Here is a 23,660-nt window from a genome sequence, read left to right as displayed (position 1 = left end):
GTGTAGGTCCACACCACCAATACTTTTTTTACTGTTTAGTTTTTGGTATTCATTATAAAATTATTTCCCTAAGTAAGTGTTCAGACAGCTTAAGAGAGATTCCCTGGAAACCCTCATTTCCCTTGAAGGTTAAACTGGCCCCCCAGTTTTGAACCCCTTCCCCAATTAAATTACGCCCATGTCTGGGAGCATCCCTCCTCTCCACGTTGGCGGATCCAAATTCACTCAGAAGAAGTTTGTTTTTTACAGTGTGCTAGTTAGATAGACCGTGGTTTTATTTTTTGTAAGGAGGTTTATTTATTTTAGCTACTAGTACTAGCATTATATTCACTAGAAAACATAAAAAAAGCACTAAATGACGATAGCCTGTTTTGGTGTATCTCAGTCTCATCCGTTTCGCCAGTAATTATCTTATATGCTTCTACTAGTGTTAAATTCAGCTTTTTGGCGTCATACAGACTTCTCTTGATAAACATAACATCACCAGGGTGCATTCCGCCTTGGTAAAATCCATGATAAACATAACCTTTCTTTTCAAAAAACTCAAAATATTCTTTCCAATCTCCAAATTTTCGATTTATTTCAATTAGAAAAACAGATATATCCAAATTTTCAAATGGAAGAGTCTTTAATACTGGGAGCTCCATTCCCTCAATGTCCAATATAAAAAGATCAATTGTGAATATTTTTAAAGCAGACAAAATTGAGTAGACAGGAACACAAAGAACATTGATAGATGTTGAATTTGGAGGTGCGACAGGGTTCTGCATTGATATGTTCAAACTTTGTACTTTGCCAACTCCAGGATTGTAGACTGAAATGAAATAAAAGTAATTGAGGAAACAAATTGACAGAAACATCATTGAGCGAAAATATGTCTTTATTATATATCTCGAAATTACATTGCCTTAGGTCTATTTGAAAAAAAAATCTCCTTTGAACAGATATTGTAATCTAAGGGCCTACACACTTGCCAAACATCTTGGGCTCAGAGTATCCTAAGCTGCTAATCGTAGATTCTTCAATCCAAACAATATATTTCCTCTCTTTTTGATCGACAATTTTAACGTCAGTGTGTTTTGGCGCCTACACTGCCAGTTCCTTATGCAACCTCTCACCACTCCTAGAAACAGGTCGCAGGGAAAACAATATGTTCGTACATTATATATTTGTTATAAATCTTATGTTTATATTGAGCAGACAAACTATGTCTTAAACAGTCCTTGGAAAGAACTAACACAATTAGACTGAATATTTGAAATATAATCACAGCTCTGCAATTCAAATTTTAAGAACAGAAGAAAATATTTGCAATATAATTCCTTCTTGGCGAAGCACAATTGACGCACTAATTTTCAGACTTTTATAGTTATAGTATAGTATATATTTTATTGTTGTTTTTTGTAGTGATTTTTTTTGGGTTTAAGTTTGATTTGAATATTCAGCTTAAGTTTCACTCGTTTTTTTTCAATTTTTTCACTTATATTAGTACGAATAAATAAATTTCCAAATGAGATAAATCCATTTATTCAGACAGTGAAAAAAAAGAGCAGAGTGAGCAGAGACAAAGTGAGCAGACAAACTATGTGTCTTAAACAATCCCTGCAAAGAAACTGAATATTTAACTGAATATTTAAACTGAATATTTGATAGATAATCAAGCTCTGCAATTTGAATTTTAAGTGCAGAAGAAAATATTTGCAATATAGTTCCTTCTTGGCGAAGCCCAATTGACGCTCTAGGTTTTAGACTTTTATAGTTATAAGTACAGTATATATTTTTTTTTGTAGTGATTTTTTTAATTCAAGTTTGATTTGAATATTCAATTTAAGTTTCACTCGTTTAATACCAATTTATTCACTTATATTAGTACGAATATATAAATTTTCAAATGAGATAAATCCATTTATACAGACAGTGAAAAAAACAGGTACAAGTCCAGATTTCGTCAGTAGAATTACTAAAAATATATAATTGAAACTAGCATATTTATACACAAAAAAATAAATAACTTTTCGGATCATTCACAAAATAATGAACTCATTATTTTCACTCCAGTGTGATTAATTATTAAAATAATTCATTATTAAAATATTTCACTCCAGCGTGAAAGCATTGCTTAATTTATTTATTTGTTTATTAATTTGGGATAATAAACTTATGAAATTATGAAAACTTGGAAACACATAGTTTCTTTTGATTCAGCTCAATATACCCATCAACATTTTCCGAAATTTTGCCTCAATACCCTTAGCCTTCTCGGAGACAACCAGGAGCAAACATTTTCCCCATTTTGCAATGATAAATCCTGCATGTAAAATAACAACAAATTGTACAATTTAAGTTCTGTTTCGAATATCAAATAAAAGAAAATAAGTTTTTTTTTTAACTGCAAGTAAGGAGCGACATTAAAACTTAAAACGAACAGAATTATTCCGTATATGAAAGGGGTTTTCCCCTCCTCAACGCCTCGTTCTTTTCGCTAAAGTTTGACTCTTTCTCTCAACTCTACCTTTTAAAACGATAAATTTTTAGTCTATTTAAGGTTTCTGCTGTAATAATGTCAAGAATTGTTCAGATTCTCTGGATATTCTTTGTCAAACTTTGTCCCAAAAGATAAATAAACAATTCTAACTTTATTTTTCGAATACTTTAAAATTTGAAATACTCTCGCTGTTTAAATGTGGGAATATGTCACAGTATAATGTTACACAATCTGTGGTGATACTTAAGACTTATTCTGTATCTTTACTTAGACAGTACTATTGCGCTGCCTATGATTTTGTTTCGGCTTTATGTGGCCTGGTGATATCAATACTATTTATTAATATAAATCGGGGAACCCACAAACAAATCAATTTAATAAAAATCATAAATGCTGTTTCAATATATTACGTATATTAATAGTTTAGTACAACAAATTAAATCTTATAGAGTAAAATCCATTCAAAATTATGAGCAAATGAATTGCGCAATCTCCGAGGCTATTGGTTCAATTATGAGATTGAAAATCTTGTGCTAGGTGTGGGAATTGGGGGAAGTTCAGGGGGGATATATAATCCAACACTAGTCGAGAATCTGGTAGAAAAACCCGAGTGTATACAATATTTATCGTTGCCCACCCGAAGCTTTGATACCTTTGACCACACTGCCACTCTTTGACGAACAAATAAATTTTCAATTGGGATAAATCCATTTATTTAGACAGCGAAAAATAAGAGGTCCAAACAAAAGTCCAGATATTTCGATCACATATACAGCGACCGTCTCTCTGAAAATAATCTAGTGAATAATCCGTAAGTTAATTTTTTTGTGAATGATCCGAAAAGTTATTTATTTTGTTGTGTATAAATATGGTAGTTTTAACTATATTATTTTAGTAATTCTTGTGGTGATGGTCGCTGTACATGTGATCGAAATATCTAGACTTTTATACCTGTTTTTTTTTTATATATATATTTATAAATAAATGAATTAAGTCCAATTTGAAAGTTTATCTGTTCGTTATAGAATGGCAGTGTGGTCTAAGAAAAGAATACCTAATTTGAGGGTTAGGTTAAAAAAAAGAGTAGGTAGATAGATAGACATATAAAATTTATCTATAGAAGAAAAAACTCAAACAGCAATAAAACATAATATAATACTTTTCTCTAAGTAATATTCCCAAATCAAAAAGGTGATGTTCATACCCATTCACAGATTGCAGTTAGGTTTGGCAAAAAAAAAGAAAAAAAAATGAAAAATTGTTGCCAGTTATTCAAAGCCAACAAAAAAGAAAAAAGAAAAGAAAGAAAGTATTATCGGTTAAAAATTAAATCACAGGAAATCAGCCGTCATATTTTGCTGAACTACTTTTTTTATATGACCAACTAGAAACAAATAATAAGTAAACTGCTAATGACAGAAAACACTTAGTGAGAAATAATAAAACATCCAAAATATATTAATGAAAAGAAAACAAAATGGTAAATCAATAAAAAATAAAAATAAAATTCTCTAAGCATTTATAAATTAGATTTACCCTTTAAAAAATCAGCCACCAGACGCTCGAATGTGCCAAATGAATGGAAGCTCCGAGTAACAGCTGGAAGTGTATTCCCTACTTTTGAAGTTGCAACAAGAAAGCTAAAATCAGACCAAACGCAGGGTGTGGCAGCGACTTTTATATTATCACAACATCGCAGGTAATGTAAAGAGCTTTCAGATACAGAAATAGGAGGCTGAAATATAATTGGAAGAGTTATTGTGACTGAACAAAAGTAAATCAAGTACATACAAGGACGTGGACTTATTGGAGACTTAAGAGGGGTTTAACAGCAGATGGATTTGCAAGCTTTACAACTAGTCTGGCTTTTTCATGAAGAGACGCTAAACTCCGTAAATTTGACCGGAACGTTGACACCCAAATAACAGGACAATAGGAAATATATGATCGAATGAAGGTAAAGAAAAGAAGACGTAAGATAGACCCAGGGAATGTGTGCTACAACTTACTTAAGCTGTCAAGATTACTGGCAATCTTAGCCTTTAAAGCATTAGTGTGGAATTTGTGAGACAGATTCTTATCAAGAAGGATTCCAAGAAATCGGACATAGCTAGTTTCAGATCTTAGGAGAGTACCACGTGATGTATGTATCATAGGAATACTCTGTAAGACTGAATAAACTCTATAAAAAACAAAACAAAAAATTAGATTTGGAAACTTTAAGAACCAAATAGTTCAAATTAAATTATAAAAGACGCTCATATAGAGCAAAAGATTTTTCTCCAATGAAACTTGATCAAATATGACCGTATCTAACGTACTGTCATCAGTGAAGGCAACTAGGCTGTCATCGGAGTTTTGACTGGATCATGGGTTCACCAGCACGGATGGGATGACACAAACTGCAACACAACTCTAGAAAAACATCTTTACTGCATAAAAAAAGATCATTAATATAAATAAAAAAAGCTGGGCTGAGAATATAACCTTGGGGGCTCCACTTTCAACCTTAAGGACATTTATAGAGTTCTCGCCAATAAAAATCTTCCTATCCGACAGATACGAATGGAATCAAGAATGAGTGATTCCTCGCATTTCAATATGGCCAAGTTTTACTAGAAAAATGTCATGCGTTATGGTGTCAAACGCCTTCTTTACGTCCAAAAAAAGACCAGCTGAGATTAAATCAAAGTCTAAGGCTGAATAAATACAACTAAGAAGCGAAGCACATGCATGTTTGGTTGAGTGACTGGTACGAAACCCAGATTGAAAATTATAAAGAAACTGTTTTGTATTTAGAAAGCTTTTGAGTCTAGAAAACCCGACCTTTTCAAAGATCTTGCTGAATACTGATAGGAGAGAGATTTGTCTTTAGTTTGAAGGATCACTCCTTGAGCCATCTTTAAATAAGACTACTACTCTTTCCCTTTTAAGTGATGGTGGGAAAAATACAAAGATCAATAGAAGCTTGAACAAGCTCAGTTCAGGGTGAGACAACTGCTGGTAAAATGAACATGATAATCTTAGTAGGAATATTATCTTGACTTGACGATCAAGTACCTTGTAGAGAAGAGAAAATCCTACAAATTTTGGACTCACTTATGGGCTTAATCTCAATTGATTTTTGACAAACCGGGCCTAAATAGGACTTGTAATCTGGATCAAAATGTGCTGAAAAATAGTTACTATGGTGGCTTTCCCAACAGCAGAGAAATAAGACGCTGAGTTCTGAGTTCTTTATTTAACAATAAATTTCATAAACAAAAAACTACTTCAAGACATTCTCCCCCATAAGGCTCAATGGTCGGGAGAGAACAGGGGAGAAAAAAAATACCAACACAAAAAAATAAAAGAAAATCCAAAAAAATTGAGTCACCCACCTTAATAATCCCCAAAAATGACAAGCTAGGCAGAGGTAGCACATAATTTCACCAGCTCAATTACATATCCAACTCGATCCAGAGACATAAACTCCAAGGGGAACCAGAAAAAAAATTATTTACTAGCTAGAAATTCTCTAAAATAATTTTTGGACATACCAAACGAGTGGCAGCTTCGTGTGAACTCTAAGAGCGTGTTCCAGATCCTGTTGCAAGCTGTCAGGGGGTTGAAGTCAGACCTCACTGATGGAGTCTGAAGAATCGGTAAATTGTTGGAAGTGCGTAGATGCTAAGTCGATTGATCAGAAACGAAAGATATATTATTACACAGGCCAGCAGGAAGATGGCCGTGTAACTGTAAAAACAGGAAAGAAGAACAAGAAAGAAAATAGAGAGATTTCAAACAAAGCAAGGAATTAAGTGAAGATCGGTTAGTTTCCTGAATAAGAGTCCTTGCTTTATCATAAGGTTTTAAAAGTGACTTCAGAGACGAGGGAAAAGTTGACATCCAAATAGCAGAACAATATGAAACATAATAGTGAACTAGGCTGCAGAACAAGATTCTATGAATTGACCCTGGAAATTTGTGTTTGAGCTTTCTAAGGGTTCCAAGACTCCTGGAGATTTTCATTTTAATCAGGTCAATATGATGCTTGAAGGAAAGATTTCGTCAAGCAAGATGCTTAGGAACAGAACATAACGATCCTTAGGTCTACTTAGAGAGCCTCTTGATACGTGTATTTCATTTAAGTCAGGGAGACTTCATTTGAGCCTTTGAGACTCAGTAGAAAATGAGAAAACAAGACTTTCGACATTATAGGCAAGATAATTTACATCAAACCACTGGATAACTCTTTCAAAAAGGGCTATCATGTTCGAACGGACATGAGAATTAGTTATACCTTCTTGTTGGTGTAATTGAATGGAGCTTCCAGAATTTCTTCTCTATGCTCCAGGATCTTTTTTCTGTTTTATCATCAACCTAGAAAAACCAAAAAACCAAAAAAAAAAGCCTTCAAAATCATGCTTTGTCATACTGATTAATCTACTACACACAAACTAACAATTAGTCTAACCTGTAGTTGTGTAGTTATACCTGTTGTGCCAAGAGTACTTTTATAAATAAAAGCTGTCAAAATTGTTCCTGTCACAATTAGTGGCGGATACTGGTTGACAAAGACGACAGCAAATGGTAGGTTTTAAATTTTTAACCGCATTAATAAGGTCATTGACATAGATTAAAAAGAGTATCGGCCCAATGACAGGTCCTTGTGGAACAGTGTCAAATGCTTTTCAAACATCGGGAAAAAGAGCAGCAGGTATAAGAGCAGAGTCAAGAGCTGAAAGTAAATAATTCAAGAGAGTTGCACATGCATGCTCAGTTGAGTGCTTCGCCCTAAAACTAAACTGAAAGTCATGTAAAAAGTGTTTAGAATTAAGAAAATTAAGAAGTCGTGAAAGCATAACGTTTTGAAAAATTTTACTGAACACTGATAAGAGATATGGGACGATTATTTGTATAAGATCATTCCTTGTACCACCCTTAAAAAGAATAATAACACGAGCACGCTTTAGAGCTCTTGGGAAGACACCATTTTCAGAAGAAAGGTTGACAAGTCTCGTGAGGGCAGACACGGTGACAGGAAGAATGAACTTGACAACCTTTTCAGAATACGGTCTGGGCCAGAAGACGAAGAACCCCTCAAACCGTTGATAATTCTGGCTATTTTAGCTTCAGAGACAGGTTCCAATGCCATGTATTTAGAACAAGGCGGTCCAAGATAAGACCTAAAATCAAGTAGAGACTTACGGAAGAGGCTGTAGTTTTGCCGATGTTAGCAAAATGGAAGTAAACGCATCTTGAACTTTTAGCTCACCCTCTACATTTTTGCTGTCACTCACAACACTTGAAGGGACAGAAGGAGGCAGAAAAGATGGCCTGATAACAGAATTTAGTACTTGCCATGTCTTCCTAATGTCTTTATCGTACGCAGAAAATTTTCTATAACAAAATAACGATTTAGCCTTTCGGCAAAGCGAATTGTAAACTCTTCAATAAGCTTTGAAAAGTTGGAGCCGAGAATCACACTAGTTGACTTTTAACAAGAATTCTGCCAGATACCAAGCTGGCCTTTGATTAAAAGATTTTCTGGAAAAGCTAATTTGGGAGGGCCAGATTTAGAACTGAATTAGTAAGTTTCCAGATTTTACTAACATCTTTTCCGCATTCATAAAACTTCATAAAATAAAAATCAGACTTAGCACAGCGAAGAAGTGATTTAAAGCCGTTCCTGTAACTCTAACATTCATCAAGGTGACGAACTAAAGAAAAAGCTTTCCACTTTTTTCAAAGACAACTCTTTCTTCTCCAGCTCTTGCGTAAATCAAGAGCCATCCAAGGCTTCGACTTTTCTAGCCGACAGCGCAGGTTTGAAGTAGTGCAGACTTCTCTGAATCATAAAACAAATCATAACGCATATCAAAATCTGGTATATATTCAGGCCCATCCCACACTTGTTGAGACAGATGTATTTTTAAAGTTTGCAGGTTCTTTCCTGAGAAGTGACAAGTAAAACCTGTTTGCAATGCAGTTCTACTAGACTCAGGAAGGTCTGCTCAGGAAGGTCTAACTTAGAAAAAATAGGAAAGCGATCTGAAATGTCGCTTCCCAAGACACAGCTACTAAGAATTAATAAAGAAGACAAAATATTATCAATTATAGTGACTTTTGTCTCAGTTGGTCTAGTAGGTATAAGTGTCGTTGGCATCATACCATGAGAAAGCATTACACCGAGAAAGTCTGTAGACACAGAATAATCATCCAAACGATTTAAGTTAAAACCACCCAAGATTAACCTGTCTCATGGGTGATTCTGGACCAATTCTGTTGTTCCATTAATAATGATTAAGAAATCCAAATAGAACCGCTTGGAGCATGATAAACCTCACCAATAACTAAATTTTTTCCTGAGATATAAGTTTCAATAAACAATGATTCGAAAACACCTTCTACATTCCGAGAAAGATCTCTGTGAATGAAACATGCAAAGTTATCAGACACAGAAAGAGCAAGACCTCCCTTTCCTCTCTGAACCCAGCTCAAAAGTCTCACACAGACCAACAACAAGTGACTGCAAATCATCCATCAGAATTTTAAGTTGGTCGAAAGAAGAGATTAGCCCTTGAGTATTTAGCTGAAGCACTAAGAGCCACCCACTCCCCTTAGCCTACCTAAAATTTGTTATATAAATACTGTTTAAATGAGAAAAAGAGGTTAAGTCAATCACATACATTATCATTACTCCCAAATCTTCAACATCAAGCTGATTTCTATCTAGAGTACACATTCGGTTTAATGAAACAGTAGAATAGTCTGAACCTGATAATTAAGTGTGGACAGCGATTCGGCAATCTGAAGAGTACAAAATAACCATAAAACGTACTTCCTTTACGCTCAAAGAAGAAAATGTTTATAAACAGAAAAAAAACGACAAAATGGAAATAAAGCAAAAAAAACTTCTTTAACGAAAACAAACAAATAATAATAACAGAAAAGATGCAAAAATAAGTAAATAAAAAAAATCAAACACACAAAACAACATATAAACACAATATAAAAGGGAGTTAATTCAACATGCAACCCGTTCATCTGGAAGTTTTGCCAGACCACGATCAGACCATACATTTTTAACACCGAACTTGTCTCTTACCGCATTTAGGATGTCACGACGGTGTTTTGTTAGAGACTCAGATATGAAAATATTAGAACGAGCAAATTTTGATTTGCTTGCAAACACTTTACGGTCCATCTCAAAGAAGAAAATTTTGCAAAAACTGCAAAATTTTACAAACCCAAAATGTTCAATCACAAGCTGTAAACTAATGAAAAAACCACGTTCAGAGACACTTGGAAGTCCTATCTTTTAAGATGCTATATTTAGAATGGTGAAATTTTGATCGGCACCCTGTTGTCGGCACTCGGTTGATTTTATCTTTACCGATATAGCTGATTCCTACGGAACATATGAATTTGAGAAGTAAGGTGAGACAGAAAACGCCTGGTCTGGCTGCAAGGACAATTAGTGCTAAAGCTCACATCTGATATTTTCACAGTTGCGAGTTAATATCTAAAATCCAATTAGCGAGAACATCTCAGAGTGACTAGCAGAGTGAGGATATATCTGGATTTTCAATTATTTCTTTAAATCCAACATTCTTTTCCAACATTCTTTTCAGTTTTCTTAGAATCGTTACGATGATTATCCTCATAGGGAATGCGACTGTTATCTGTAACTCGTGCTTCAGTGTGGTCTCCATGTGAAAATGCTATGTAGTTATAAATTCCCTTTTTATACTTAGTTACTTGAATAATACGCACGGGCTATAGTGGAAAGCCCTTGAAATTAGCAATCGCAAGCTTAAATTGCTTAAATTTTGACATTTCTTAAGCTACGACAACAAATACTAAATCAACTAATCTTTAAGCAGGCAGGCCCATGGCAGAAGTGGCAATCAGGAATCCTTCTGATTAATAAAGAAAATAATCCTTTTTCAAAGTTCACTAGTTTCGAATAAAAAAAATTCACATGTGTCCATTAATTTGCACGGACACTAAGAAGAAACCAGTTTTTCTCACTGAAAAATATAATATAATATAAAAAAATATACATGCCGTGAAAAAAAAACTGTCATAAAAAAAGAGCCATCCCGGGATCGATCACAGGCAATACAACAGGAAAAAACACCAGGAACTCAAAGAGGATGGAGCGCAGGACCAGACAAATGAAAAAAAAAGCAACAAAGGGAAAAGTAAACGAATCACAGATGTGGAATTCTCATTAATCAGCAGTATTTTTACTTATTTTTGCTGTTTGAGGTGTTCAAATGATGGTAAGGATATTCTTACCTGTATATTTTCCTGCCTTTGACATCCAAAGTCCGTCTGTATGACTAAAGCTAACCTTCATCGGGTATTTCTCTGGACTCACACAGGCGTGTACAGCAAAAGACTTTCTATTCCTTCTTCTAAGCTTCTCATAATAGTATGGATCAGCTTCTATTAAAATGCCTGTCCAATTTAGGAAGTTTTCTAAATGGAATGTCGTTGAAAAAGTGATTCCATCAAGCGCTCCACATTCAAAGAAAGTTCGCCTTTCTCGCTAAAAGTAATATATAAATTTAGACCCTTATTCAAAATCAACAATACAAATAAGTTAGGTCATTCATGGAATTCGGCATTTTTGACGTTCTACAATGGATTCAGATACATCAGTTGGCAGAGGCCCAATAATTTGAATAATTGAAAACATCAAAATTAACAGTATACGAAATGCTTAGATAAAACAAGAGTCTCAGAAGAAGTGGAGGGAGGACCCCAGCTCCAAAAGTCTCCCTATGAGTCCGGCCCTAATGGCATATATTTTTGTAAAAAGGAGCTTGAAACCTCTGCTCTAGCTTTCATAAAAATAGTATATGACTCACCAAGTACAACTTTTCCTTATTAAGTCATCACCTTCTTCCCGTAATAAAAACCTTTTTGTCCATAAGGATTATACACATAATGTCCTCATACTTATACCATACATAAGTTATACCGTAATATATATATATATATATATATATATATATATATATATATATATATATATATATATATATATATATATATATATATATATATATATATATATATATATATGTCCATGAATTTCTTATGACTTATATCATATAACTGACGCAGCAAAAAGCTCTCAGCTTTTTCTTAGCTGGACCTAGTAATGACAAACCCTAGGGAATAAGGCAGTAGAGTCACTCAAATATGACATATTTATGTCAAAAACTGTACTTACTTTTTAATATTCATGTTTTGTTACTTACAAAAGCTGACAGTATAGCAACCTTAGCGTTTTTTTTTTTTTTTTTTTTTTTTTTTTTTTTTTTTTTTTTTTTTTTTTTTTTTTTTTTTTAGCAGAACAATTTTATTAGAAATAAAAATTTCTTATTCAATAGCACAACATAAGTGAAGCTTGCGAGGCTGTGCTAAATTCAAGGAAAATAAAGAGATAATATAGAGAATGAGAAAGAATGGAGAATAACCCCATATACCGAAATCAATAAAAAAAAACATAAACAATACATTACCTTGTGTGACCCCAAGACACAAATAATAAACAAAACAGCAAAGACAAATAAAAAATACATAAATATTACAAATGAGTAACCTATGAAAAATTTATTTTAGTTAATCTGTTTCAATAGTATACCTACCGAGCAACTCCACACGTAAACCAGACTTAAACTGGCCAAAGTTACCTATTTCCTTGATATCATAGATCAATATCTGCGTTATCCCATTGAGTGGAAAACCACAAAATATACATTAGCCAAATTATGGATATAAGTGAAATCTTTATATTTTGAACAAAAACACATACATTGGCAAAGAACCGGTAAACACCTGCAAGAAGGAGAAATAGCTTTTGAAAGATTAGTATTAAAATCGCCAAAAACTGTAAACTTTTTACCAGTAGACGGTATTTAATGGGTAATATTCGACAGAGATACACTTATTGGCGATGGCTTATTTCTGAGACGACTATAAGAGGTGTTCACTGAATGAATGCCTAGTTTAAACTGATACAAGGCCAATTCTTTGGCCCGTTTCTACGTAGCCAAGGCCAGTAAGCTACTCCGTCGCATATTGTGACATACCAACTACCCTTAAGTCTACAAATCTCTTAATATAGCCTGGACTTTGACAAGGGACAGCGCAATGATCGTGGCAGAGATTCCTTGATTACGCCAATTGATTAAGGCCAATTCTTTGGCCCGTTTCTACGTAGCCAAAGCCAGTAAGCTACTCCGTCGCATATTGTAACATACCAACTATCCTTAAGTTTACAAAGCTCTTAATATAGCGTGGACTCTGACAAGGGACAGCGCATTGATCGTGGCAGAGATTACTTGATTACGCCAATTGATTAAGGCCAATTCTTTGGCCCGTTTCTACGTAGCCAAGGCCAGTAAGCTACTCCGTCGCATATTGTAACATACCAACTACCCTTAAGTCTACAAATCTCTTAATATAGCGTGGACTTTGACAAGGGACAGCGCATTGATCGTGGCAGAGATTGCTTGATTACGCCAATTGATTAAGGCCAATTCTTTGGCCCGTTTCTACGTAGCCAAAGCCAATAAGCTACTCCGTCGCATATTGTAACATACCAACTACCCTTAAGTCTACAAATCTCTTAATATAGCGTGGACTTTGACAAGGGACAGCGCATTGATCATGGCAGAGATTGCTTGATTACGCCAATTGATTAATTTTGGCCGTTTCTACGTAGCCAAAGCCAGTAAGCTACTCCGTCGCATATTGTAACATACCAACTACCCTTAAGTCTACAAATCTCTTAATATAGCGTGGACTTTGACAAGGGACAGCGCATTGATCGTGGTAGAGATTGCTTGATTACGCCAATTGACTAAGGCCAATTCTGTGGCCCGTTTCTATGTAGCCAAAGCCAGTAAGCTACTCCGTCGCATATTGTAACATACCAACTACTCTTAAGTCTACAAATCTCTTAATATAGCGTGGACTTTGACAAGGGACAGCGCATTGATCGTGGCAGAGATTGCTTGATTACGCCAATTGATTAAGGCCAATTCTTTGGCCCGTTTCTACGTAGCCAAAGCCAGTAAGCTACTCCGTCGCATATTATAACATACCAACTACCCTTAAGTCTACAAATCTCTTAATATAGCGTGGATTTTGACAAGGGACAGCGCATTGATCGTGGCAGAGATTGCTTGATTACGACAATTGCTCAAGGCCAATTCTTTGGCCCGTTTCTACGTAGCCAAAGCCAGTAAGCTACTCCGTCGCATATTATAACATACCAACTACCCTTAAGTCTACAAATCTCTTAATATAGCGTGAACTTTGACAAGGGACAGCGCATTGATCGTGGCAGAGATTGCTTGATTACCCACACGAAGGATGAGATTTTGGCTTCTATTGTTATAGCCAGGATTTCTTAGCATCTCAATGTTCGTTGGAGACTAGAGCAATCTTCTGGGGATTACAAACATTGATAAAGATTTTGATGCATCAAACTTTATGAATCCAGTCGAATCCAATATTGTCTTCGTCGGTGGGTTGTGCAGCTATACTTTCATTTAAAAGAGGAGTTGGAAGCGGGATTTTAGCATGGTATTAAGATTGAATATTACTTTTTTTTAGTTTTTGAAAACTTACAAAGACATATAAATGCTTCAAATCCCAGGGATTCGACTATATGTTTCATAACTTCATTAATTAGCTGGAATGTAATAAATGTGCCAGTGAAAATAGTAACAGACGCGAGAATCTTTTGTCCTGGGCTAAGTATCAAGTGCACAAACTGTGGTGATAGCCGTATGAGCTACATTTTCTAGTGCAAAGAGCTGAAAAAACGAGCATGGGGGAGGGGCAAAGTTATACGCCCATACAGGTGAGGTGCTAATAACCGAAGTTTCTATTTGGGCTAACGTTTCTCGCATCAAGAATCTCACAGCGACAATCATTTATGAACTGCCGCCGAAATTCCACCACTGGGCTGCCCTAGGGTAGATCTAGTGGGGCGAATAAAAAACACATGATCGGTCGATAGTTTCAACCTTCTCAAACTATCAAAATTTAGAATATAATCAACAATATAAACTATATCTTATGCACAAAAAACTGACTGTAGAACATCCTACTTTTGTCTTCCTCCATTGACATTCTGGCAAAAAGAGATATGGCAGGCTGGTCAGGCCGCGGCAGCTTCTATAGGTGTGTACATTAAGGTCAAGGAGGCATGGGCGGAGAAATATGATTTTGAACTGGGACCTCAGGGGGAAGGATATAAGGTGAGTAATTTCAATAAGGGGTAATTTTATGCCTGTCGGTGAAAAAAGGAATTTGGGGAGGTTTAGGCCGCGGAGACGTCCGTATTTTTGCCCGATGTGCGGAGAAAATGACGACTTAAGCACTTTATATACAATTGTAAGAAGTTGATGGATTTGCGGGTAGAAACTTTTGGGGTTGGAGTAAAAGGGAAGGATTGGATGGTCAGAATTTTAAAAAGTAAGTGTAAAGTGGATATAAAGAATTTCGGGAGGCATACGTGTATAGCTATGCTGCACAGAGAGACATATTTGGTGGGTGGAAGATAGGCGGGGCAAGAAAAGAATGTTGAAAGTTACTTTATATGGTATGGTTGAAGAATTTCCCCTTTCTTTTTTGTAGCCATGATCCGTGTAGTTTTAAAGCATTTGAAATGTATTGACCATGTGTGCGATATTTTGTGTAATTATGTTACTTTCATTGTATAATGGGACTTACTGTATTTGTGTCTTTTTGCAATTAAACAAGAAAAAACAAGCTTTTTAACTGCAAGCAAGGAGTGAAAATAAAACTTAAAACGAACAGAAATTATTCCGTATATGAAAGGAGTTGTCCCTTCCTCAGCACCTCAGTCTTTACACTAAAGTTTGACTCTTTGTCACAGTTCTACTTTTTAAAATAATAAAAAACTAAGCGTAAAGAGCGAGGAGTTAAGGAGGGGACAGCACCTTTCACATACGGAATAATTTCTGTTCGTTTTAGTTTTAATATAACTCCTTACTTGCAGCTAAAAAGACTCATTTTTCTTTTTTTAATATTTGAACGTTTTTGAATTAATTGAATAATTCATTTAAATGAATAATTAAAATGAAATTTGCATATTAATTTTTTGGCTAAATGGCTTTCTCGTTGATTTGATCGGACGATTTTGATAAAAATAGGTAGGGGAGGAGGCTTACTTAAACATGCAACTAGAACTTTTTATTTTCTTTACGGACGTTTTTATTAGTAATATATATATATATATATATATATATATATATATATATATATATATATATATATATATATATATATATATATATATATATATATATATATATCGCCCCTCGTCAATACCTCGCTCTTTACACTAAAACTTGAATTTCATCACAATTCCTTTAGAATGACCCCTGAATTACAAAGGCCGTAGAGTAAATAGTTGAAATTACTAAAGATACCTTAGCGTAAAGAGCAAGGTATTGTCGAGGAGACGAACACCCTTATATAAGTAATATTTTCTGTTCGTTTTAAGTTTTAATGCTGCTCCTTGCTTCTAGTTGAAAAGGCTTCTATTTATTTATTTTCTCATTGTTTTTTTTTAAATAATGCTAGAAAATCCTGCACCTCCTTCATGGAAATTCTCTTACCTCTAGATAAATTTCTCCATGGAAAAATCCTGTCACGTAAACCCCTCCCCCGACCCACCCCCACCCCAACGCAAAAAAGTCCCCCTGAAAACTTCTGTACACTTCATAATAACCATTCCTATATCTAAACAATGATCAAAATTTGTAACTTGCAGCCCCTCCCCCAGGAGCTGCGGGGGATTAAGTCGTCCCCAAAGACATAGTTATTCGGTTTTTCGACTATGCTGAACAAAATGGCTATTTACAAATTTTGATCCGATGATTTTGGGAAAAAATCAGCTTGGGAGGGGTCCATGTGCACACCAATTTTTTTGGTCGCTTAAATAAGCCAATTTTGTTTTGGTCACTTGAAAAAAAAAACAATAAAAAAATAAGTAAATAAAAACGCATCCGTGATCTGTCTCCAGGCAAAAATACGGAATTCCACATTTTTGTAGGTAGGAGCTTGAAACTTCTACAGTAAGATTCGCTCATATGATGAATCGGATGGAGTGATTTTGGTTAAGATTTTATAACTTTTAGGGGGTGTTTCCCCATATTTTCTAAGACAAGACAAATTTTCTCAGGCTCGTAACTTTTGGTGAGTAAAACTAAACTTGACAAAATTTGTATATTTAAAATCAGCATTAAAATGCAATTCTATTGATGTAACTATTGTTATCAAAATTCCATTTTTTATAGTTTTGGTTACTATTTTGCCGGGTTGCTCCTTACCACAGTTCGTTACCACGAACTGTTTGATTTTTATGGCTTTTCATTGTTATTATTATATATCCTCTTATGTGTATTAGTATCATGTGGTTTTATCCTGTGTTTTTTTTTTTTTTTGCCAAGGCCCGAAGTGGCTTTTATAGCAGTAAATATCTATCTATCTATCTCTCTATCTATACCTTGCACTAAGCAGAGGCCCCCTTTTCTTTCAATTAAATAGGTTAGAATATTAACGAAGTCGCTCAGTCTCAAAGGTATGATAGTATTGGGCTCATCTGGTAGTGTCGGTATATCTGGAAGATAAAAATCCTGAAATGGAATGCATGGGGTTCTATTAAGTGTCAGAAATATTCATTCATACCCCTGTAGCTGGTGAAATCATACCCATGTATCTGGTGAAATAGTCATACCTACATAAATTTAGCTGGTTCTAACGAATGTCTGTCGAAGAACATCTTTACAAATGTCAATCACATATTTAGCAGCCTCCCTGCAGAAAAACGTTAAAACTCTTTCACCGTTAACTCTTGATAATCTTGCCCTGAACTTCATCTTGAGAAAAGTTCAAAACAGGTGACTCGTAAACTTTTTTGTGAATTTCAGCATAACAACACATAGTCAGGAATCCTAAATTGGTTCAAGGTTACAGTTCAAGAGAGTTCAACGGTCCATGGTTATTTGGTCAGGTAGATTCCAGGGTCACCCCCTTCCAATACGAAAGCAAGAGACTGTAAACAAACAATATGTGTCAACGACAGACAGGAAACAAAATCCTCCAAAAAGTGAAAAAATTCTATAATTTAAAAAATTATAAAACAAACTTGCGAAAAAAATCTTGTATTTGATAGAAAAAAAAACCTGCGAAGTTGAGTTTAAAAGGGAATTTTCAAACTTGTCATACACGAGATGTTACCAAAGATAAACATTTAGCCAATATATTTCAGTCTTGAAAGATTTGTGAGGCCAAGAGTAATAAGTTTTATTTTTTTCAGTTCGAAGTTAAGGTAGTATTATTGGTCTTTAAATAAGCCCAGGAGCGGTGCCCATACCGGGAATTTGTACGTTTCCCCTTGGAAGAACGAAATTTTTTTTGCTCAATGTTTGAAAAATTGACAAATTTCCATAGATAAAAATCTGCGCGTGATTCTGATTTAAACAAATTAAAACTTACCCAGCGTTCTGATAGAATTACGAAGTCGTTATTTCAATACGTGGTTTTAGCACGCATTAAGATTCCTTGCAAAAGTGGCTGTAGGCCAGTTTATTTATGGGATTTAATCTTAGCTCCGTGTTCGTGATTAGTAGCTCTAAAAGCACCTTAATTACCAACTCTGAAGAAAATTAAAAATCTTCGTAAAATGTTTATTAACCTATGTTTTGATTCAAAATGGCCATCTGATTATCTAAATGCCAATTCCTAAAACTACTCAAATCCTTCTAATTCCTCAACAGTTGCGAGCAAAAAAGGGGAAACGTATTCCATATCTGTAAAGCGAGGGGATGGGGAAGGGAGCTTCTAGGATCACGGTAGCAAATGTTTTCGATTTGCATGAAATGGGTATTTTCTTAGCTTGCTGATTTTAGATCCGAGTTTATTAATTCCTATCGAATGGAGATAGTCTAGTATTGCAATACATGTTCAAATTCAAAATACATTAATTATACAGTCAACAAATAGTGAGTATGATAATTTTTTTTTAAACTACTTTAATCCCTGTAATTCCTCAACTAGTACGAGCAAAAAATGGTGAAACGCATTCCATATCTATAAATTGAGGGGGATGGGGAGGGGAGCTTTTAGAATCATGGTAGCAAATGTTTTCGATTTTCATGAAATGGGATATTCTGAGTCTGCTGATTTTAAATCTGAGTTTATTACTTCCTGACGAATGGATATTGTCTCATATTGCAATACATATTCAAATTCAAAAGGCATTAATTATACAGTCAACAAATAGTAGGTGTAATACAGCTTATTTTAAATCACAGTCAAGCAAGAGTTTCAATCTGTATTATCTAAGAGCTGAAAGCGGGACCTGTGCCCTGTCCAAGAACCCTCCTCCATCCCCAAATTCAAAACTCCAAATGTAAAGAAGTTGAGTCTATACTGAAAAAAAAAATCGTTCAGAGATTATGATTAACCAATTAAATATTGTACAAATCTGGTGAATATTGCGAGATAAACTCCAACATCAATGTGCGGCAGTCCTTACAATGACTACTCCCACTAAGACCACTACAACATTGTTATTACTCTTAAATATCATTAGTTACTTTTATTAATTAACTTATTATCTAATATTAATAATTTTAATCTATACACAAATTATGTGAATTGAGAACCAAGCAGTAACTAAACAATGAAAATCAAAGTATATCCAAAAAACCTACTACTACTGCTGTCAACAACTTACTGCAGCAACAAGCCGCCTGAGGCCAACACAGCTGCACACACTCTTCCATTCCGATCCATTTAAAGCCTCCTTTTTTAAGCCCTCCCAAGAAGTTCCAATTTCTTTTAGATCCTTCCTTGCGACCGCACCCCACCCAATTCACATATGACCTGCTTATCGTTTGGCCCGAGAGGGCTATCCGGAAAGGATGATCTTTGGCAATCTGGCATCCTTGATTCGTAGAATATGTCGCTATCTTAACCTTTCTCTCATCACAGTCCTAGAAAGTGGGATAGATCCATGTTTTTCAACTTAGTGATTGAAAAACGATCAGTCACACATTTATCCAAAGCAGTCCGTAGACAAAGCAGTCCTCTAGCAGACTCTTGTTAAATCCTAATCTGTTTATTAGAACACCCAAGTTTCAGAACCATACTTGACCACTTTTCTCACTGCAGCTTCCGATGTTCTAACCATGGTTCGCAGACACTAAGAACAAGAAAATAACTTAAACAAAACTTAATTAATAGCTAATTTAAAACCTAAAGGGAGCAGCAATTAACTAATGAAGAATTGAAATTAAATGGACATAAATGGAAAAAACAATGAATATATCCTTCAAATGAATATGAATTTGAACCATTGTAAGCTGAGTTGGCGCTAAAACCAAATACATTGAAATTCCTTTCTGTAAATTAATTCTTCCATTTTCATAATTTTTTTAGTTTTCAGTAAAGCACACATGGTGTTTTATCATTTCAGGTGGTTTTAGGGACGATAACACCACACTTACTTGTCTCAATTTGCTTTACATCTTGTTAGTCTGAGTAACCTGTTTATTTTTTTTGTATATAAAAATGACGCGCTCGATCTTTGGAAGGTTTAAAGGCAAGAGCATCCTTATATGAGGCAAATTGTGTTCATTTTAAAGATTTCAAGATTCAAGATTTTATTAAACTTCTGTACAACACACACAATATATATAAAAAAAGGGTCAAGCCGGAGACACAAGGTCGATTGACAAAGACCCGGTATAACAATATAGCACACCTATTTGACAGAAAAAAGAAACAAAAACAAATGCATAAAATAAATATCAATAAATCCACGACTCACCACTAGACGGGAACCCACCCACAAAACAACTGACACTCGGCAAATATCAATCCGAAAAACAAAACAAAACAGTGTGCAAGCGAGGGTGACCTATGACTGGCAACTTATTTGAAAAAAAAAAAATAATAGTAAAAAAACATAAAATGAGCCCACCTTATCAATATCAAACAAACAACTATTCACTTTAAGATTTTTTTTTTTTTATTACTGATTCTTGAATTTATTTATAAGGATAGAATGAAGTTGCTTTTTAATAAGTGGGAGAGATTTACTGCAGTCAATATATGGTAGATAAAAATGCCATGAACCCATGATCGAAAAATATGGCGAGAACCGTGATCTCTCAGTGGTTAATTTCAGGTGCTGCATTCTCCATTTATTACGGGTTTCATAAACATGGTCAGGTTGCTCAGGGAAAAAATTTCTCGTACGAAAGTACGGAGGCAGTTCTGAGCGGTTATATTTTACCTTGAATAAAAAAGAATGAAGAGTGAATAATTCTGAAACAGGCAAAATATTAGTTAATAAATATATAGTTTCAGTTTTAGATTTATTTGGATAGGAAGAAGGTGACGGTAAATATCTTTGCAAAATTCGAAGAGCCCGGTTTTGAAGAGTCTGTATCGGTTTTATATGATATTTGAAAGTTGCTAAATAAATTAGGGGACAATACGTAAGATGGGAATGCACCAAGGCAAAATAAATGAGTCGTAGAACTTCATAGGGGAAAAAATGCTGAAGCCTCCTCATTACACCAACTCCTTGGGAGATTTTAACGCGTGATCTATTACAATGTTCTTTATAAGATAGATTTTCATCAATAGTTATACCAAGATACCGGAGTGAAGTTACCCTTTGAATTCGAATATCTGTAGCCTGATCAATTATAGTTGAAATTCCTTTTGCTTTGTGTCCAAGTCTACTATAAATGATGAATTTTGGCGGCATTCAATGACAAAAGATTAGCTTTTAGCCATACAATCAGCTGGGAAAACACGATTTGCAGCTTCTCTTTGACATCATCTTCCGACTTCCCTGCAAGTGTTGATCCAGTATCATCGGCGAAAAGGACATTCAGGGTGTTAGTTTCTGTTGCTGATGGAAGGTCATTTATGTATATTAGGAAGAGCAGTGGTCCCAGAATTGAACCCTGAGGAACACCAATATTGGGCAATAAGCATGGATCCGAAGCTGTTTTATTGATAGTTGTTACTTGGGATCGACCTGTTAGGTAAGATGCGATAAAATCGTGCGCTGGTCCTCGTATCCCGCCATGGCTTAATTTAAACAACAATATTTCGTGACAAATCGTGTCAAATGCCTTCTCAAGATCCAAAAAAATACTTGCCGGAATCATTTTTTTATCAAGACATTCGTGAATAAATTGGACCATTGTCAGGATAGCGTCCTGCGTACTATGTCCCTTTCTAAACCCATACTGATTTTTTGAAAAATAATCATTCGAAGTAAGGAAATTATACACTCGATTATAAAAACATCAAGATGGCTTCATTGTTCATTGTTCGTTTTAAGTTTCGCTTCTCCACTCAATGATTCTTTTTAATCTTTCTAACGTTTTCGACCGCTTTATACTTTTCATGGGAAAACTTTGTTTGCAATTTTAATCTGTATGATTAGGAGGGTCCAACCGAGAGCTCTTGTGCCAGTGCCTCTTCTACCCGCTTCTCCTCTCCCAGCTTTGCATATGGAGAAGAGCTGTACTTCGTTTGACTCAGAATCACTCAGGGATTGCTTGGGTAATGGTCTTAAATGATTAAAAGTAATTTCATGAATCTGACTTAGTTTTACTGTAGGAAAAAAAAGCTTAACAAATGACCAATCAATGGAAAGAACAACAAAACAAATATAGTATTACGGCTATATATGTCTCTGTCAGTAAGTGGTGGGGTGTATTGTTAGAGCAAAAACAATTATGTTGAAAGGGAGCATGGTGCAGTTGCAGAATAGCGGGGCGAAAAAGAGAAGCCTTTTTAGATTACTAATTTAATGCTCATTTCCATGGTTTTGTCAAGTTTTAGATAAACCATACCCAGTTGCTAAAGTATTACTAATGATTATTTTCAAAACAAGTGGTGTATCAGCATTATTGTTGGCATGAACCCCAGCAGAAAATTTTCAGTTTCTTTGGGAATTGGGGGGGGGGTTATAATTGCTGCCAGGAGCTTTGTTTTTACCAAGAGTTTACTTCGAAGTTTTCTCATTTTCTGTTTTTATCCATATTTTGAATATCTTGATATTTTCCAAAGCATGGATAAGCTGTCTTCTACCCCCCTACCAGCATCCATGATGTTGCAAATATTGTTTTAAAATAATTGCTTGTAAAAAGCAGCTTGTGGTTCTTGTTTAAACTGGATTTTTGAACTTTGCATTCACATTTTCTTCTACGTGCTCAAGTATCTTGTCCGAGCCTTAGAAATAGTCTAAATAAGTAAAAAAAAAAACTTACCTTTGGAACAAGTGTCTCAACTGCAAGAAGAGCTTCAAGCCAGGGGGATGTAAATTCATTCTTATAACTCTTCAACGGATCTTCAACTTCAAACAGCATCTCTTTTGGAACATCACCAAAATAATATGGAAAAGTAGACGGTTTTGAAGTTCTTTGTCTCATAATATACTCCAGTAGACAAGCATTTTCCATATTCACTTTAGCCGATACCATATCGTCAATAGTTGGACATAGATCACTAGGGGAATCCCCCTTTTGAAAATAGCAAGAGATAAAGAATCCTATCCCAAATAAACATAGAACAATAATGTATTTAATTTTCTTTCTCAAACAAAAGAACATAGTTCTGCGTTACCTAATCAATTTACAACTGCTACAGTTTTAGAATTTATAGAAGTTGAACTCACGTAACGGTAAAATAAATTCATATCGTTAGTAATTTGAGAAAATTTAACTATGTCAGGGCATTAAAAGTGAAACAACCGGTTTCCAAAATTGTATCAACAAAACTATTTTGGTCGGTTTTTCTCAACCCTTTTGGCTATGTTATTTCACAATAAAAGTCTTGCCAAGGCAATTTGAGTAATTACACTGAATTATGGTTCTATAATAAATGTATTTATTAAAATTTACAATCGTTGAAGATTGTAGTTTACTTCCTTCTCTAATTTTTGGCAAGTTGAGATAAATAGATGTTTAGTGCATAGCCATATTTATTGAGATCTGTAAAATTTTCCCACAAAACATTCTGACATCGCTTTCTGTGTCATCGCTCTTTTATTCTTCACCGAAAGTTATCATGAAAAAACGTGCCAGTTTTTTCCGTCTTC

At 34.9% G+C, this 23,660-nt stretch overlaps 1 protein-coding gene across 1 annotated transcript; it reads right to left on the bottom strand.

Annotated features, from left to right (window-relative positions):
* Nucleotides 1-272: 272 nt before the first annotated feature.
* LOC136032818 (uncharacterized) lies at nt 273-23,223 on the bottom strand. Its single transcript, XM_065713224.1, has 3 exons — nt 22,831-23,223; nt 10,772-11,024; nt 273-814 (listed from the first exon to the last, which is right to left on the bottom strand). The coding sequence occupies exons 1-3, from the start codon at nt 23,170-23,172 to the stop codon at nt 303-305; spliced, it is 1,107 nt and encodes a 368-aa protein (XP_065569296.1). The 5' UTR covers nt 23,173-23,223; the 3' UTR covers nt 273-302.
* Nucleotides 23,224-23,660: the final 437 nt, after the last annotated feature.

Source organism: Artemia franciscana, chromosome 11 (genome assembly GCF_032884065.1).
Source record: "Artemia franciscana chromosome 11, ASM3288406v1, whole genome shotgun sequence".
NCBI classification, from domain to species: Eukaryota; Metazoa; Arthropoda; class Branchiopoda; order Anostraca; family Artemiidae; genus Artemia; species Artemia franciscana.
The sequence above is the reverse complement of the archived record's forward strand: the minus strand, read 5'-3'. Positions and strand labels throughout refer to the sequence as shown.

Excerpts from the sequence above, each read along its gene's own strand:
- LOC136032818 (XM_065713224.1), bottom strand. The coding sequence starts at position 23,172 with ATGTTCTTTTGTTTGAGAAAGAAAATTAAATACATTATTGTTCTATGT. Across the intron at positions 11,025-22,830 it reads TTGAGACACTTGTTCCAAAG|CGAGAAAGGCGAACTTTCTT; the intron begins GTAAGTTTTTTT and ends TATTACTTTTAG. Across the intron at positions 815-10,771 it reads AAAGGCAGGAAAATATACAG|TCTACAATCCTGGAGTTGGC; the intron begins GTAAGAATATCC and ends ATTTCATTTCAG.